Genomic DNA, 17,412 nt, shown 5'->3' with positions numbered 1-17,412 from the left:
CAGTGGACCCTATCAAAAGCCTTCTCAGCATCCAAAGCCAGAAGCAAAGAAGGCGTACAATCTCTTTCAGCTTTTTGAATAAGGTCTATGAACCTCCGTGTGCCGTCTGGAGCCTGCCTACCGAATACAAAACCTACCTGGTCAGGACTAACTAACTGGGGGAGAAGGAGGAGCAACCGCTCAGCAAGGATTTTAGCGTACAATTTAATATCTGTGTTCAGAAGGGAAATAGGTCTAAAATTAGCCGGGACAGTGGGAGATTTGCCGGGTTTAGGGATGGTCACTATAGTGGCTGACAACATTTCTTCCGGGAAGCATTGCTCCTCCGCCGCCTTCCTGAACACAGCTAAAAGATGAGGGCATAAAATATCTGCGTATTTCTTGTAATAGATCCCTGAAAAGCCGTCAGGGCCAGGAGATTTTAGTGGTTTCAGTGAGGCTATAGCTTCCGTAACCTCAAACAGGGTGATAGGCGAGGCCAGGGAGACAGACTGCGCAGGGGAAAGGCGGGGCAGGGCCACAGAGTTTAAGAATCTATCAATTTCCTCCTTAGATGGCTGGTATGTCCGGGGATCATCCCTAAGATTATATAGTGACTTATAGGCGAAACTGCTCTGCAATAAGGCGGGGGTCAATTACTTTAGTACCCGAGTCATCCACAAGGTGAGCAATACGGGTTTTGGGGCGTGACTGTTTGATTTTTTTGGCTAAAAAGGCACTAGTCCTACTGTTATGCACATAGGCCTGACATTGAAAACGCTTAAAAGCTAAGTCCTGTTGGCAAGCCAGAAGGCCCTGCAATCAGAGTTGACATTGCCTAATCTCCGCAGAGACAATGGGGGTGGGGTTAAGCTTATTAATGGCGGAGAGGGAGGATAGGGAGCGGAGTGCAGCATCTATGTCTTTAGATCGTTCTTTTTTAGCTCTCGCGCACGCCTGAATAAGCATCCCTCGCATATATGCCTTATGGGCATTCCAGAGCACATGAGGATCAGACACGGAGGGAGAGTTGAGGGAAAAGTATTCCCTCAGGGCCTCGCGGAGGTGCTCACCATAGGAGGGATGATCTAGGATATACTCATTCAAGCGCCACTGGGTAGGCATGGCAGTGGAGAATTTCTCATGTAGAGAGAGGGACACCGGAGCATGATCAGTCCAAGTGATCAGCCCAATATCTGTAGATTCTGCCTGCATCAGCCCAATTTTGTCAGTAAGAAAAAAGTCCATACGGGAATAGGAGGAGGACGAAGAGGAGAAATAACTATAATCTCGCTCCCCGCCATGTTGACAACGCCAGACGTCATAAAGGCCCTGGTCAATCAAAGAGGAGGATAATATAGGGGAGCGTCTCTTGGGGTTGGAAGAGTCAAGAGAATTATCTATTAAGCAATTAAAATCCCCACCAATGATCAACATACGAGTAGCAAAAGTTCGGATCTTGGAAAGCACAGATTTCCAATATTGCGCCTGGGAACGATTCGGGAGATAAACAGTTACCAAAGTATACTTAACATTGTTAATAAGGCAATTAAGCCCCAGAAACCGACCCCCGGGATCAACTAAAGTGGACTCAAGGGAAAAGGCCACTGAGTCCCGCACAGCAATAAGAACACCCTTACGCTTAGCATTGCAAGAAGCCTGATATATATGAGGGAAAGAGGAGTTAGAGAACTTAGGACTCTTGCCAGCACAAAAATGAGTCTCCTGGAGAAAAAGCACATCGCAGCGAAGGTGACGGGCCTCTATCCAGACAGAACTCCGCTTACAGGGGCTATTTAGACCTCTAACATTAAGTGAAGATATACGGAGTACCATAATAACAAACTAAGAAAAAATGGCGGGAGACCCAGGTGGCTACACACAAAATAACAAGGATGCATAAAGTATGTATGAACAGGCATAAAAACCATACAGGATTCCAGGTATGAAACAAAAACAAAGAATGCAAACAAAATAGCATAGTGTCAAAAAACACCGAATAACCAAAAGTACTCAGTTGGGGGGGGGGGGGGGGGAGAAAAACAGGTCAGTAACACTCAGCGAGAGTGAGTATTAGAAAGGCACACATGTCACCTAAATCAAACAATAAAGTCATAACATTAGGCAAGACGAATCAGTCCGCCGAAGCGGATAAAGGATTCATTTACGACCGCCTACCACAGTCCATTCCTTAGTAAGATGGGAAGGCCGCACTGAGGATTCAGGAACAGAGGAGTGAGAGTCAGCAGGGGCAAGCTTCCATTTACGGAGGAGGGACATGCCCACCTCCACATCAGGGACAGAATGGAAAACCCCATTGCGGGGAATCAGCAGTTTGGTAGGGAAGCCCCAACGATACCGTATGCCCCGGTCTCTGAGGATCTTAGTAATGGGAGCCAGTTCGCAAGAGAGCCCTCTTCAGGTGAAGAATCCACCAATTCAGACCGTGGAGGCGACTTCGCTGGGGAGCGGGAACCTGACGGTGAGGAAGGCAAAGAGTGCGACATGGTGCTCGAGAAGAAGTCAGAAAGCTTCCTAGGAGGAAGCTTTGGAGGAGTTTTGGAGGAAGTTTTGGAGGAGGATGGTTTCTTCCGAGGCATAATAGAAACAGCAGGGAAGGTCAGAGACGCAACTGAAGCTGGCAGTGCAGGAGGGCAGCTCTACACGGCAGGGGCAAAGTTCGTGGAGCAGTGCAGGAGGTCAGACAGCAGCAAATTCCAACAGGGCTGTGGGGGCCATACAACAAGAAGCCCAACAGTCAGCTGAGAGCCGCCAGAGGTGACACTGTTAGCGATTTAATCGATCATGGTAAAACAAGTGGCCTGCAGTAGGGACACACTGGCAATTGTAAGTCCACGGGAGCCCAGTGTGAGGAGCCCCCCTGGTGGTGGAGTAGGGGCTCTGCACTCACAAAGGGCTCAACCAGAATAGGCAGGGAGCAGGCCCAGTAATATATAAAGTCCAGTCCAGGTGGAAGGTGAGGAGCCCCCCCCCGATGGCGGTGCAGGGGCCCAGCACTCACTCAAAGCAATGGCACTCAAACAGGGGAGCAGGAGGCAATGTCCAGCAAAGTCCAGGGGGAGAGAGAGGAGCCCCCCCGATGGCAGCGCAGGGGCTCAACACTCTCTCAACCCCCCCTGAAGCCACAGAACACACGTGCGTCACAAAATGGCCGCCGTCACCGCCAGTTCCAATGCAGGAGCATACAGGTCACACAGCAGGTTCCACACAGGCCGGGAGCAGATGCAGGACACCGGGGGCAGCGTGCAGGGGGCCAGGAGAAACACCGCTCACCTCTACACACCAGCCGCAGCAGCAGTACAGGGAAGGAGGACGGGAGCCAGCCGCCGCGATCCACAGGAGGGAGCCGGAAGTGGAGAAGGCGCAGCAGGACAGGCTGGTGAGTAGGCCGCTGAGTAGGCCGCAAAGCCTCCGATGCCAACAGGTCCTAGGAGAGCACGAGAAGACAGCCCAAGACGTTCCGCCAGGGTCCGAGGATATACCGCCGGGTGCCACCGACCTGAATCAGGTAAGTAAGGTCCGGATGCCGAAGGGAGAAGGCCGCAGACGCCGGGAGCTCCAGCAGACGCGTCCTCTCTCCTTGCCGGCTAGCCACGCCCCCTCTGCACCCCCCCTATAGCTGCGTTCCTTTTTGCTAGCTCAGAAAATAATTGCTCTTATTTATTTTGCATTTATTTGTTAAAAGGGAGAGTATTGACTACCTGAAGAGAGGTGGAGAGGTGTACACTTTCTAGATAACAGGCCAGCCAAGTTTTCCTATTCAAGGAGAATTTATTTAAGGCTGATGCACCATGTTGCGGAAATGCAGCAAAATCTACAAAACAATCTATAATGTGGGTCCTTGGCCTAAAAGTACGTTCACATCTGTGAACGTTTCATTCACAGTCTGCAGCACAGATCGTGCATGATTTTTTTTTTTTTTTCCACTTGCTAAAATCATGGAGAGGACAACTGATACCTGACAGACCCCATTATATGGAAAGTGAACACAGCCCCCGTGCCAAGTGCTTGTATAGTGTGCGATACTCTAGAAATACTCTGCTTGGGTGCTCAAGGCTTCATACCTCCCGGTCCAGGCCATACAAACAGAAAAACAAAAAATAGAAGTCGGCACTCCAATTAATATGCAAAAATTAAAATATACTTTTAATGTCCATAATTAAAATGAATAAACCAACATAGAAGACCAGTGCAAAAATTTGAAAAATACAAAAAACAAACACTTACAGCATGATGAAAAAATAGACGTGCTCAAAGCATGAATGAACCAGCGTTAGTAGCCTACGCGTTTCAGGGCTTTAGCCCCTTACTCATGGCAGAATGCAAGCTTAGTGAGACACACAGTAGATGTATATATACGTCAAGCCTTCTTACGTAACATTAGATAGACAATGGGCTACATGTGTGACTCACAGAACGTGCATACAAACAAACCAACGGAATTGAAAGAGCAAACAACACACCAAATGCTGAGAGACATAAACTAGTTACATATAAAAAAAAAACATATACAAAAAGAATGCCCCCTACAACCCTACTTATGTGCAATACGTAAATAAAAACATTGTATACAAAATACATAAGGGTGTTGTTATATCCCTTGCTTGGCTCTATTCTATTTGATTATGATAAGGATAAAGATAAAGATAAATCTTCTTATTTCCTTTTATTTTTGCCAACTTGTGTTAAAGTCCTATATAAAGATAATTGAATGGATATCCATACTGCGTTAATCGGCCAAAGACCGCAAACATATGAAACAAAGCAATATTATAAACATTTTGCACCGAATTTTGGACTAGAGAACGTGAGCTTCATATATGTATTGAAAATGCTATATGCAGGCCTGTTTGGCCATATTATGATATTAAATAAAAATTAGTGAAATGAAAAACAAAAAGAAAACGTGCAGAATAATGAGCACGAAATGACACGAATAAGACACATTATTCGAAAAGAGGAGGAGCTATCATAATGAAGTTTGACGACGCTATATAAGCTAGAACCCCTTTGCAAACTAAAACAGATGGTAATAATATAATATATAATCATATAATTACTTGTAAGTAGCAAATGCTACACTACTTATGATGTAAATATCAAAAGGCTACCTATACACGGATAACTGAAAATAAACTTGTCCGTAAAACCCAAAACACAAGGATTACATGTGTGTGTATCAATGAGCCATAATGACTAAAGATGATAAATGTTGCGGTGCCTAAATCTAAAGGAAATGTGTGAAACTTGTATATGTGATATTATATGATATTGAACCTAATGTTAGGTATATTATGGCCTTCCCAATAGTGATCACAGATATTAAGAACTACATGAATGATGTTATCAGATTAAGCCGAAATGAAAAAATGTACTAATAAAAATATGAAAGATCAGTCTTATAATTAAGACCTTTTGGGAATCTGGTATCCAATTCTAAGATCCAATAGAATTCCCTTTTTAGCAACTTACGCTTCCAATTTCCTCCTCTTAAGGGTCTACTCACTCGTTCTATAGCCCAAAATTGCAATGTATCCATATTACCTTGATGCTTCTGAGAGAAGTGCTTGGAAGCTCCCGATGTATTAGTTGCAAACATTTTGATGGAATCCGCAATGTGCTCCGCTATTCTGATTTTTAATGCCCGAGTAGTGCATCCAACATAGTGCAACTGACAAGCACTGCACCATATTGTGTACACCACATGATCTGATCTGCAGTTTAAAAAACTGCGTATTTGATATTTTTTGTCGGAAAATGCATTATAAAATTCTTTAGTTTTTTTAGCATATTTACACATTTGGCACCTTGGCATACCACATTTGTGGAAGCCTTGTTTGTCCAACCACGTACTTGCAACAGGTTTACGTTGTTTGGGCATCATACTAGGAGAAAGCATGTTATTTAGACTTTGACCTTTACGAGATATAAAATTGCATCCCTCTTGAACTATCTCCCGAAGAACCGCATCTTGGTATAGTATGGGCAGATGTTTGCGTATAATTGTCGTAATCTGACTATAATTGTTGCTATAATTAGTACAAAAATATACATTGGTATTTGAATCTTGATATCTGGTTTTGTTTTTATTGTCAGGATTATCAACTAAAAGAGCTGATCTATCTCTTTTTTTGGCCAAGATTGTAGCTCTGTCCAAAGACCACTTAGGGTATCCCCTATCCTGTAGTCTACGATAAATGTTCGCGGATTCCACAGAGAAACTGTTGTCATCCGAACAAGTGCGTCTAGCCCTCATCATTTCTCCCATAGGAATGGCCTTCTTTGTATGGAAAGGGTGATTGCTGCTAGCATGTAGGACTGTATTGCCTGCGTTCGGCTTTCTGTACAGAGTACTGATGACCCTCTCATTGACACTATCTCCCTGTAGGGAAATGTCCAAAAAGTCCACTGTAGTCCTATGCACATTGTAAGTGAATTTTAAATTCAAATGATTATCATTCAAATACTGCACAAAAGCTGGCACGGCCGCTATATCACCCGACCACACCAAAAGGAGGTCGTCTATATAGCGGCCGTACCAGCAAATCTGTGATGCAAATGGATTAGTGTCAGCATACAAAAAAAGCTCCTCCCACCACGCCATGTAAATGTTAGCGAGCGATGGCGAGAAGCGGGCCCCCATGGGGGCACCACAAATTTGGAGGTAAAATTGTTCATCAAAGCAGAAAAAATTGTGTGTTAATAAATATTGGGTGACCGAAACAACAAATTCACACAATTCCTCAGAATATTCTGTGTATCGATACAAGTGATGCGATAAAGCTGATATCGCTAAATTATGAGGTATGCACGAATAAAGACTGCTTACGTCACATGTAATCCAAGCATAGTTGCTTAGCCACTTAAAATTGTCAAACCTCCTGAGAACACATTTTGAATCCTTCAAAAAACCAGGTACCCTAGCTACCAGAGGTTGGAGAAGGTTGTCCAACCATAGACATATTCTTTCATTTAGGGAATTAATCCCTGAAATGATAGGGCGTAGTGGTGGGGGAGAAATGCCTTTGTGGACCTTGGGCACCCCATAGAAAACAGGTATAACTGGATTCTCAGGAACCAAATAATTACCCTGTTTATCCAATAGGATGCCCAAGTCCACTCCCTCCTGTACCAAATTCTGTAATTTGGACTTAAAAATGTCTGTTGGGTCCGAGGACAATGATTTATATGTGGTAACATCCTGTAGAATTTTCAAAACCTCACATATATAATCTTTTCTATCCAGGACAACCACTAGGCCTCCTTTGTCTGCCATGCTAATTAGAATAGAATCATTTTGTGCTAGCTGTTGTAAAGCTAGCCGTTCTTTATGTGTAAGATTACCTTTTTTACGATTGTTTATCATTTCATTGTGTAAAGCTTTTAGTTCACATTCAATAGCATGTTGAAACTGATCCAAACATGGTACCCTAGACTTGACCGGATAAAAATATGGATTACTGGTTTGAACTCCTACTGTATGAATATGTCGAGTGGTACCTGTGTTAACCAAAGACTGGAGATTTTTTAAACATAATTGTTCCCCAAATAATAAATGAGAAAATTCATTCTGTATATTGGGGATATCTATTTGTTCCTCTTGACTTTGCTGGGACTATAACACGTTAAAAAAATATACGGACAAGTCAATGATCCCTAGAGGCTTAAGAATGAAAAAGTTCCCTACCACAGTGTTCAATGATGCCTTTTGTACGAAATGGGAGCAGATTCTATCTCAATGCTCCCTAGACCTAATGGGACTCATTATACAGGAGGAGAAGATCAAATTGGACACGTATAAAGAGGAACTAAGTAAGATCAAAGGAGACCTATCTAAATATGAAAATTCATCTATGTACAAGGAGATGTTTCCTGCTATGCAGAGCAGGATCCAACAGCTAGAAGACAACATTATTTCCACTAAACAAAAGAAATTTAATCGGGATAAAGCTGATTATGAAGCGGATCAAGTGTACAACTGGAGTCGGTCTTCTAACACTTTTTCCTCCACTCCTAAACCTATACTGAAAAAGAGGAGGAAATCCAATTATTCGGGCAATTCCTCAAATGCATCTTCTACATCTAGAAAGGTGTCATTCAGTTCCTCGGAATCTGAAGTTATGGAGGAGGCATCTTATAGTACAAGGAAAAACATCAATATGACGACTCAAGACAAATACAAACATAACAAAAGAGGGTCAAAAAACGACAACGCAGAGGTGGCAGAAAACATAAAAGGAAAAAATCCAAGATATTTCACTCGCAAAACGAAGGAGTCACATTAAATGCCACGTCATCAATAACAAAATTACAATCATCAAGCAAATCATCAGTATTGAATTTGTCTTCCTTTCCTCTCACGGGGGACATGATTACATTACTAAACAAGGGACTTAATTTTGTTCCTTCTCAAAATTTCAATTTGACAGAGACTTTGATTGATGTCAATAAATTTGTGCGATCATTAACACTTAAACGTCATTTTTCAGGTGATAAGGAGGGAGAGGGGTTAACTATCCAGCAAAGTCAAGAGGAACAAATAGATATCCCCAATATACAGAATGAATTTTCTCATTTATTATTTGGGGAACAATTATGTTTAAAAAATCTCCAGTCTTTGGTTAACACAGGTACCACTCGACATATTCATACAGTAGGAGTTCAAACCAGTAATCCATATTTTTATCCGGTCAAGTCTAGGGTACCATGTTTGGATCAGTTTCAACATGCTATTGAATGTGAACTAAAAGCTTTACACAATGAAATGATAAACAATCGTAAAAAAGGTAATCTTACACATAAAGAACGGCTAGCTTTACAACAGCTAGCACAAAATGATTCTATTCTAATTAGCATGGCAGACAAAGGAGGCCTAGTGGTTGTCCTGGATAGAAAAGATTATATATGTGAGGTTTTGAAAATTCTACAGGATGTTACCACATATAAATCATTGTCCTCGGACCCAACAGACATTTTTAAGTCCAAATTACAGAATTTGGTACAGGAGGGAGTGGACTTGGGCATCCTATTGGATAAACAGGGTAATTATTTGGTTCCTGAGAATCCAGTTATACCTGTTTTCTATGGGGTGCCCAAGGTCCACAAAGGCATTTCTCCCCCACCACTACGCCCTATCATTTCAGGGATTAATTCCCTAAATGAAAGAATATGTCTATGGTTGGACAACCTTCTCCAACCTCTGGTAGCTAGGGTACCTGGTTTTTTGAAGGATTCAAAATGTGTTCTCAGGAGGTTTGACAATTTTAAGTGGCTAAGCAACTATGCTTGGATTACATGTGACGTAAGCAGTCTTTATTCGTGCATACCTCATAATTTAGCGATATCAGCTTTATCGCATCACTTGTATCGATACACAGAATATTCTGAGGAATTGTGTGAATTTGTTGTTTCGGTCACCCAATATTTATTAACACACAATTTTTTCTGCTTTGATGAACAATTTTACCTCCAAATTTGTGGTGCCCCCATGGGGGCCCGCTTCTCGCCATCGCTCGCTAACATTTACATGGCGTGGTGGGAGGAGCTTTTTTTGTATGCTGACACTAATCCATTTGCATCACAGATTTGCTGGTACGGCCGCTATATAGACGACCTCCTTTTGGTGTGGTCGGGTGATATAGCGGCCGTGCCAGCTTTTGTGCAGTATTTGAATGATAATCATTTGAATTTAAAATTCACTTACAATGTGCATAGGACTACAGTGGACTTTTTGGACATTTCCCTACAGGGAGATAGTGTCAATGAGAGGGTCATCAGTACTCTGTACAGAAAGCCGAACGCAGGCAATACAGTCCTACATGCTAGCAGCAATCACCCTTTCCATACAAAGAAGGCCATTCCTATGGGAGAAATGATGAGGGCTAGACGCACTTGTTCGGATGACAACAGTTTCTCTGTGGAATCCGCGAACATTTATCGTAGACTACAGGATAGGGGATACCCTAAGTGGTCTTTGGACAGAGCTACAATCTTGGCCAAAAAAAGAGATAGATCAGCTCTTTTAGTTGATAATCCTGACAATAAAAACAAAACCAGATATCAAGATTCAAATACCAATGTATATTTTTGTACTAATTATAGCAACAATTATAGTCAGATTACGACAATTATACGCAAACATCTGCCCATACTATACCAAGATGCGGTTCTTCGGGAGATAGTTCAAGAGGGATGCAATTTTATATCTCGTAAAGGTCAAAGTCTAAATAACATGCTTTCTCCTAGTATGATGCCCAAACAACGTAAACCTGTTGCAAGTACGTGGTTGGACAAACAAGGCTTCCACAAATGTGGTATGCCAAGGTGCCAAATGTGTAAATATGCTAAAAAAACTAAAGAATTTTATAATGCATTTTCCGACAAAAAATATCAAATACGCAGTTTTTTAAACTGCAGATCAGATCATGTGGTGTACACAATATGGTGCAGTGCTTGTCAGTTGCACTATGTTGGATGCACTACTCGGGCATTAAAAATCAGAATAGCGGAGCACATTGCGGATTCCATCAAAATGTTTGCAACTAATACATCGGGAGCTTCCAAGCACTTCTCTCAGAAGCATCAAGGTAATATGGATACATTGCAATTTTGGGCTATAGAACGAGTGAGTAGACCCTTAAGAGGAGGAAATTGGAAGCGTAAGTTGCTAAAAAGGGAATTCTATTGGATCTTAGAATTGGATACCAGATTCCCAAAAGGTCTTAATTATAAGACTGATCTTTCATATTTTTATTAGTACATTTTTTCATTTCGGCTTAATCTGATAACATCATTCATGTAGTTCTTAATATCTGTGATCACTATTGGGAAGGCCATAATATACCTAACATTAGGTTCAATATCATATAATATCACATATACAAGTTTCACACATTTCCTTTAGATTTAGGCACCGCAACATTTATCATCTTTAGTCATTATGGCTCATTGATACACACACATGTAATCCTTGTGTTTTGGGTTTTACGGACAAGTTTATTTTCAGTTATCCGTGTATAGGTAGCCTTTTGATATTTACATCATAAGTAGTGTAGCATTTGCTACTTACAAGTAATTATATGATTATATATTATATTATTACCATCTGTTTTAGTTTGCAAAGGGGTTCTAGCTTATATAGCGTCGTCAAACTTCATTATGATAGCTCCTCCTCTTTTCGAATAATGTGTCTTATTCGTGTCATTTCGTGCTCATTATTCTGCACGTTTTCTTTTTGTTTTTCATTTCACTAATTTTTATTTAATATCATAATATGGCCAAACAGGCCTGCATATAGCATTTTCAATACATATATGAAGCTCACGTTCTCTAGTCCAAAATTCGGTGCAAAATGTTTATAATATTGCTTTGTTTCATATGTTTGCGGTTTTTGGCCGATTAACGCAGTATGGATATCCATTCAATTATCTTTATATAGGACTTTAACACAAGTTGGCAAAAATAAAAGGAAATAAGAAGATTTATCTTTATCTTTATCCTTATCATAATCAAATAGAATAGAGCCAAGCAAGGGATATAACAACACCCTTATGTATTTTGTATACAATGTTTTTATTTACGTATTGCACATAAGTAGGGTTGTAGGGGGCATTCTTTTTGTATATGTTTTTTTTTTTTTTTTATATGTAACTAGTTTATGTCTCTCAGCATTTGGTGTGTTGTTTGCTCTTTCAATTCCGTTGGTTTGTTTGTATGCACGTTCTGTGAGTCACACATGTAGCCCATTGTCTATCTAATGTTACGTAAGAAGGCTTGACGTATATATACATCTACTGTGTGTCTCACTAAGCTTGCATTCTGCCATGAGTAAGGGGCTAAAGCCCTGAAACGCGTAGGCTACTAACGCTGGTTCATTCATGCTTTGAGCACGTCTATTTTTTCATCATGCTGTAAGTGTTTGTTTTTTGTATTTTTCAAATTTTTGCACTGGTCTTCTATGTTGGTTTATTCATTTTAATTATGGACATTAAAAGTATATTTTAATTTTTGCATATTAATTGGAGTGCCGACTTCTATTTTTTGTTTTTCTGTCAGACCCCATTATAGTCCAATTGTTGGCCATCATTAGACAGACCAGACTGTTTTATCTCTACTGATCTATAATGGTATAGAAGAATGGACTGAAAGAATACAGATGTGAGCTATGAAACAGAGGTACTAGGGGAGGGGCAGGGAATGTGACTGGTTTCCTGTCAATGATGTGTTTCAGATCCAAGCAAAACTAATGCAATTTTTGGACATAATATAAAAATGTAAAACGTAAAACTTTTATACCTCTTGAGCATTGCACATCATTAAATGCAAAAAATAACCAATTTGTAAATGTCTAGAAACAAATATGGGAATAGACAAGTGTAATATGAGGGACCTGTGCATCTCATGTACATTTCAGCACCAAGGCCAGAGCCACTGCTGCATTTCCTAACTGCATCTATTCCTTTCCCTGTTTCATCCACCTCATTACATTCACCTTCAGTTAGCACAAAGAAGAAAATCTCAGCCACATATTACAAGCACAACAGTGAGGTCACAGCACATGACTATAAAATTCTCCAGTAGAAGTTGGAGTCATTGCCAGGCTGCTGTAAGGTATATGCATCAGCAGCTGAGGCAAGAATTGCTGCCACCATAATCCTATACAAAAATACTGTAGAATTACTACATCTACAATCAGAAAATGAAAACCAATTAAAAAAAAAATGTTTAACTGCTTTTGACTAATAATAAAAATGGGTAATACAGTCCCTTTGGAAAATGCTTATTTTATCTAGATACATAATAGAGTTATTCATATCCTGAAAACAGAATCATTGTCATAAGTTTTGCAACCTAATTTAATGGGATGTAAGAATTCAGTGTGAAATTACCCAACATCATTTCAGACTGTTGTTTCTCTAGTACTTACCCTGTTAACCCACCAAAAATCTCAGTGACATATGAATAATCACCTCCTGATTTAGGAATTGTGACTCCGAGTTCGGCATAACACATAGACCCGAGGGCAGACACACCACCGCCAAGAACCCAGATAATTAATGCCAAGCCCACAGACCCGCTGTGTTCTAGGACACCTTTCGGAGAAATGAAGATGCCGGAGCCTATAATGTTACCTTGAATAGAAGGACAGATATTAAGGTACAACAAACTTCAACACAAAAACATAGTACACTGTGCATGTGTTTAAAGGATTTTCCCATCACAGAAATCTGACATATTCTTAAAATGTATTATAAAAGTCTTACCAACCACTAAGATTTGCATCTATATTAAAGGGTAACTCGCATTGAACTGATTCTGCTAGCATCCCAAGTGGGTTGATGGTTTTACAATTTAAAGGGGTTGTCAGATTTTTTTTTCTTTATATAGGTGATACAAATGGACTCCTCTCTCCCTGTTCCTCTGTTTCCAGTGGTGACTGCTGTATATAGATTCCCTGGCTGAATGGTGAGCATTTCACAAATGACTGCTGAAGGGAACTTTACTTACAGAACAACTGCCTCTGGAAGTGAAAGACCGAGTAGAGGTGAGTACAGTTTTATACTGACCCCTTTTGCAGAACCTATAAACTTTAGAAAATTAAAAAAAAAAAAAAAAAAAAAAAAGACTGACAACCCCTTTAAAGGGTAAAAGAGGCTTACAAGTAAAGTCATGTGTGTAGTTTTCTCTCCAGCATGAAGATTCAATTTAGTGAAGTTATGACATGGACCCAGAAAACCAATATCAATGGTGCTCAAAGTGTGTGATATATATATATATATATATATATATATATATATATATATATATATATATATATATATATATATGGTTTTCACATCTTTAACACTCTCATACTGCTGGGTTACCAGGTCAAAGTAATAAAATGTTATATATATGTCTCAAATATGTCTCCTCCCCCCCATCCCGTTCTCCCTGCCCTCATCTCTTGTCTTCCACCCCCTGCTTCTCTTGCGCCCCCCCCCCCCCACCGTGACACAGATTTTATACTTACATAGCATTTACTTCAGTTACATCTACTGTTAGGTTAAAAAACTAAATTTGAGTACCTACATGTGTATGTAAATATTGTTATTTAGATATATATGTTCTCAGTAGAAATAAACATTATAGATAATACTGAATGTTTAATTTTCCCTTCCAAGACTTAATTACATAAGCATTCTTGCAATGTGATACCCAGTCTATGGCATTTCATGATAACTGCACAGTAATGTAATAAGTGTCATATTATACTTATGAAGACCTACAGGTAGGTGTTTGTATCTAAAAAGATCTTTGCACAAATGTGCACTATTAGGAAACTATTGTGTATTGGACATTTGTTCAGAAAGTTTCCTGTGATGCTTCAGAATTTGGGTTATACGTGATTTAATCTTTATTGATTTGTATTTTACTTGAAATTCTACCATATGAAATGTGTACGATTACTTCAAAGGTTACTACAAAGATATAGACAAGTACAGAAAAGTTCTACAGTCATTGTATCACATAATACATCTATCTATACCTCAAATATGTCCAACTATTGTATATGGTCTTCATGCATCCTTATGATTCCAAATGTATAAATGAGAGAAACATTTTTTTAGTCCCTTTTTAAAAGACCTTTGTTGTGTCAGTATCAGAGAGGCCCAATGCACACTTCAATTGTGACTGGCATTTTACTGTGTGCTGGCTGCTTTGCATGCAGAGAGACCTAACTTTAAAGTTCACAATTTACTGTAATGTTTCAACAATGTTGTTAGCTTGAGTTAGATACACTGAAGACAAGGGGCCTGCAAACTCAGCTAGGGGGACCCAGGAATGGACACATTCCGTTGCTAGAACATTAGCCATGCAAATGACTTACATGGAAAGGCCAGATGTAGTCTGAAACACTGAAACAACAAAGGCAGGCTATCTACCACCAAAGGGAATTGTATAATCTGCTTTAATGTTCCTGTTGGATAGAAAATCTCATTCGTACTTTTCACAACCTCTCTGTTATCCATCAAAGGTCTTTTAGCTCTATGGCACAGGGTCAAACTAACACCCTTGCCACGTTCAGGCACTTCTCTTCTCCCCCCAGCAACCACCTTGAAAAGTTATGCCCCTTTTCTCATGGGGGCTCCCTGCTTGGCATGCAGAATTACAGCCAGACATTCACGCTTGTGCTAGTGGAAAGTCAGCCAGAACCAGGAAGGATATCACCCGACACTTAACCCATTGATAGCCACTAGAAATTGGCATTTGTATTTAGAAAAACTGTTGCAAGAATGGAGTATCCACAAAGAAAATCAAAAACCAACACACATTGGATATTGCTTGATATAAATAAGACTATAGCTAGTGTATGGTCTATTACATATGATGTATAACTTCTAAAGGTCATTTTATACCATCATGTGGTATGCTGTCGCTATATACAAGATGATGTATAACATAATCAGAAGATGCCCAGGTTATACAAGCATGGTGCATATCTCTATATGCAAGAAGAATAACTTATTTCAGCTGAACATATATAATTATATACCAGTTAAATATACAGAAATAACAGAGTTGACATGAATTTCTGAAACTGGCTAAACTGTTTCAGTATGATATCTTATCACAGAAGACCACAAAAAACTGTGAAAATTCATCGTAAAAATATTTTTCCCTGAGTTTTCATCGTTTTTTTTTCTTATGTGATAAGGCTACAGCAGTTTAACCAATTGTAGAAGTATAAGGTTATATATAGTAACTATTTAGTTATACAACCTTATACCAGAACATTGTTGCCAACTGATAACGCTCCTGTTACTGTATATTTGTGAGATCCTCTTTTTAGACATTCTAGCCTTATTGAAGGTTCACCATTTGGGACCCATCTATCCAAGTCTATATATTTAGTTGATGTACCAGAAGTGTCCTACAGAAAGCTATCTATAGTAAACGCAGATCAATTTAACTATGGTGTTTAACAGTGTTCCTTGGTAAACTCTAAGTGTATGCACTACTGTAACTACTGTAAAATGTGTTACAGGATCTTAATAATAAAGGACTGAAGTTCTGCAGATAAAAGACATGTTTAATCTCCATAGTATTTTCCAATGCCTCTCCTGTATCAGCACTTTTCTGGATAGTTAATTGTGGATATAAGCTCTGTCTTGATTCCCCATATGACCTAGTGCCTGTATTGTAGCTCCTGCTCTCCCAGACTCTGACTTGTGCATGTAAGAACATGAACCATCATTGTGTGCAGTAAGTCTGACATTCCTAAAGGGCTTTTTCTTGAGCTTAGGACCTATAAGCGGATTATGCCATGTACAACTGTACAGGTTCCTAAATAATTCTGATCGTCACTCATTCTTCATGGCTATGTAATAGAGACACCACAATGCCATAAATTGTGCACGTGGAAGACTTGGTGTGTAGTAGAGGCTCCGTTCTGGAATATAACATGTTTCTTCTCTTTATTTTTCTTTTTTTGCTACATATTTAAATACTCCTGTAGGTTTTAGTTCTTAGTAATAAGTTTATGATGTACATCTTTGCACTCACAGCTACTTCACCCATTTGAGAGCTTTAACATAACATTTGTAGGGTGCAAAAAAAACCCCCCAATCATTCAAAAGACAGACTAGAAGTAAATGGTATATTATAAATACAATATTACCTTACTCTGGCTGAGCTTTGTGTGTTGAAAATATTAAATATTGAAGCCAAAACTCTGTGAAAAACTGGTAATTGGTTTAAAAATCCTCAAAAGGTCAAACTGAAATAAAACTAGGATTACTGAACAAAAATAAGCACTAAATTAATGTAGATAAGGCAAGTCCTTACAAGTCAGAAGGGGTAACTGGAAACTGGTTTATTGTTCTTTGAAAGTATCTTTTGGAATTTGGAATGTTTAAAGAATTTATTGGAATCGGACTATTGGAGCCTATCATATGAGTAGGTTATTGATTTCTGGCATCTCCACCGATCAGGTGTTTGAAGGGGCATGGCAGTTGAACCACTACGACAATACCATGCATTCTGCAGACACAAAACACACTTTCTCCCTATGGTGTTTTTATTGACAGTAGATGGGAAAATATGAATTCATTCAGTAATGTTAAGAAGAGGAGCACTATTAAGAGGGGTGTGTTGGCCCTTTTCAATGTCCCTTACCACTTTAAGATGTAAAGGCGACGGATGTTTGCTCTGAATCCTTCTAAGTTCACGTTTTGGTGTTCTGGGTGGACTAGAATTCAAAAGGCCCAAATCTGATTTTTCAGCTATTCATTTATGTTCCCCTTTAAGTCATTTGACTTAGATTTATGGAAAATAAGGTTAGTAAGCCTATACATTCCTAGCTGATTGGTATCCCAGCAATGTTTATCGCTAGAAATCGTATATTAAGACCTTTGGCCTAAATGAGATTAG

At 39.7% G+C, this 17,412-nt stretch overlaps 1 protein-coding gene across 1 annotated transcript in view; it reads right to left on the bottom strand.

The window, feature by feature from the left end:
* The window catches only part of SLC7A10 (solute carrier family 7 member 10), a 71,405-nt gene that overhangs the window by 42,310 nt on the left and 11,683 nt on the right, over window positions 1–17,412 (bottom strand). The window contains exon 2 of the mRNA XM_075282036.1: window positions 12,926–13,130. Coding sequence (XP_075138137.1) covers window positions 12,926–13,130 — 205 coding nt within the window. The remainder of the gene's footprint in view (window positions 1–12,925; window positions 13,131–17,412) is intronic.

The sequence above is a fragment of the Leptodactylus fuscus genome, chromosome 7 (genome assembly GCF_031893055.1).
Source record: "Leptodactylus fuscus isolate aLepFus1 chromosome 7, aLepFus1.hap2, whole genome shotgun sequence".
Taxonomy (NCBI): Eukaryota; Metazoa; Chordata; class Amphibia; order Anura; family Leptodactylidae; genus Leptodactylus; species Leptodactylus fuscus.
This window is presented reverse-complemented; position numbering and strand designations above follow the sequence as displayed.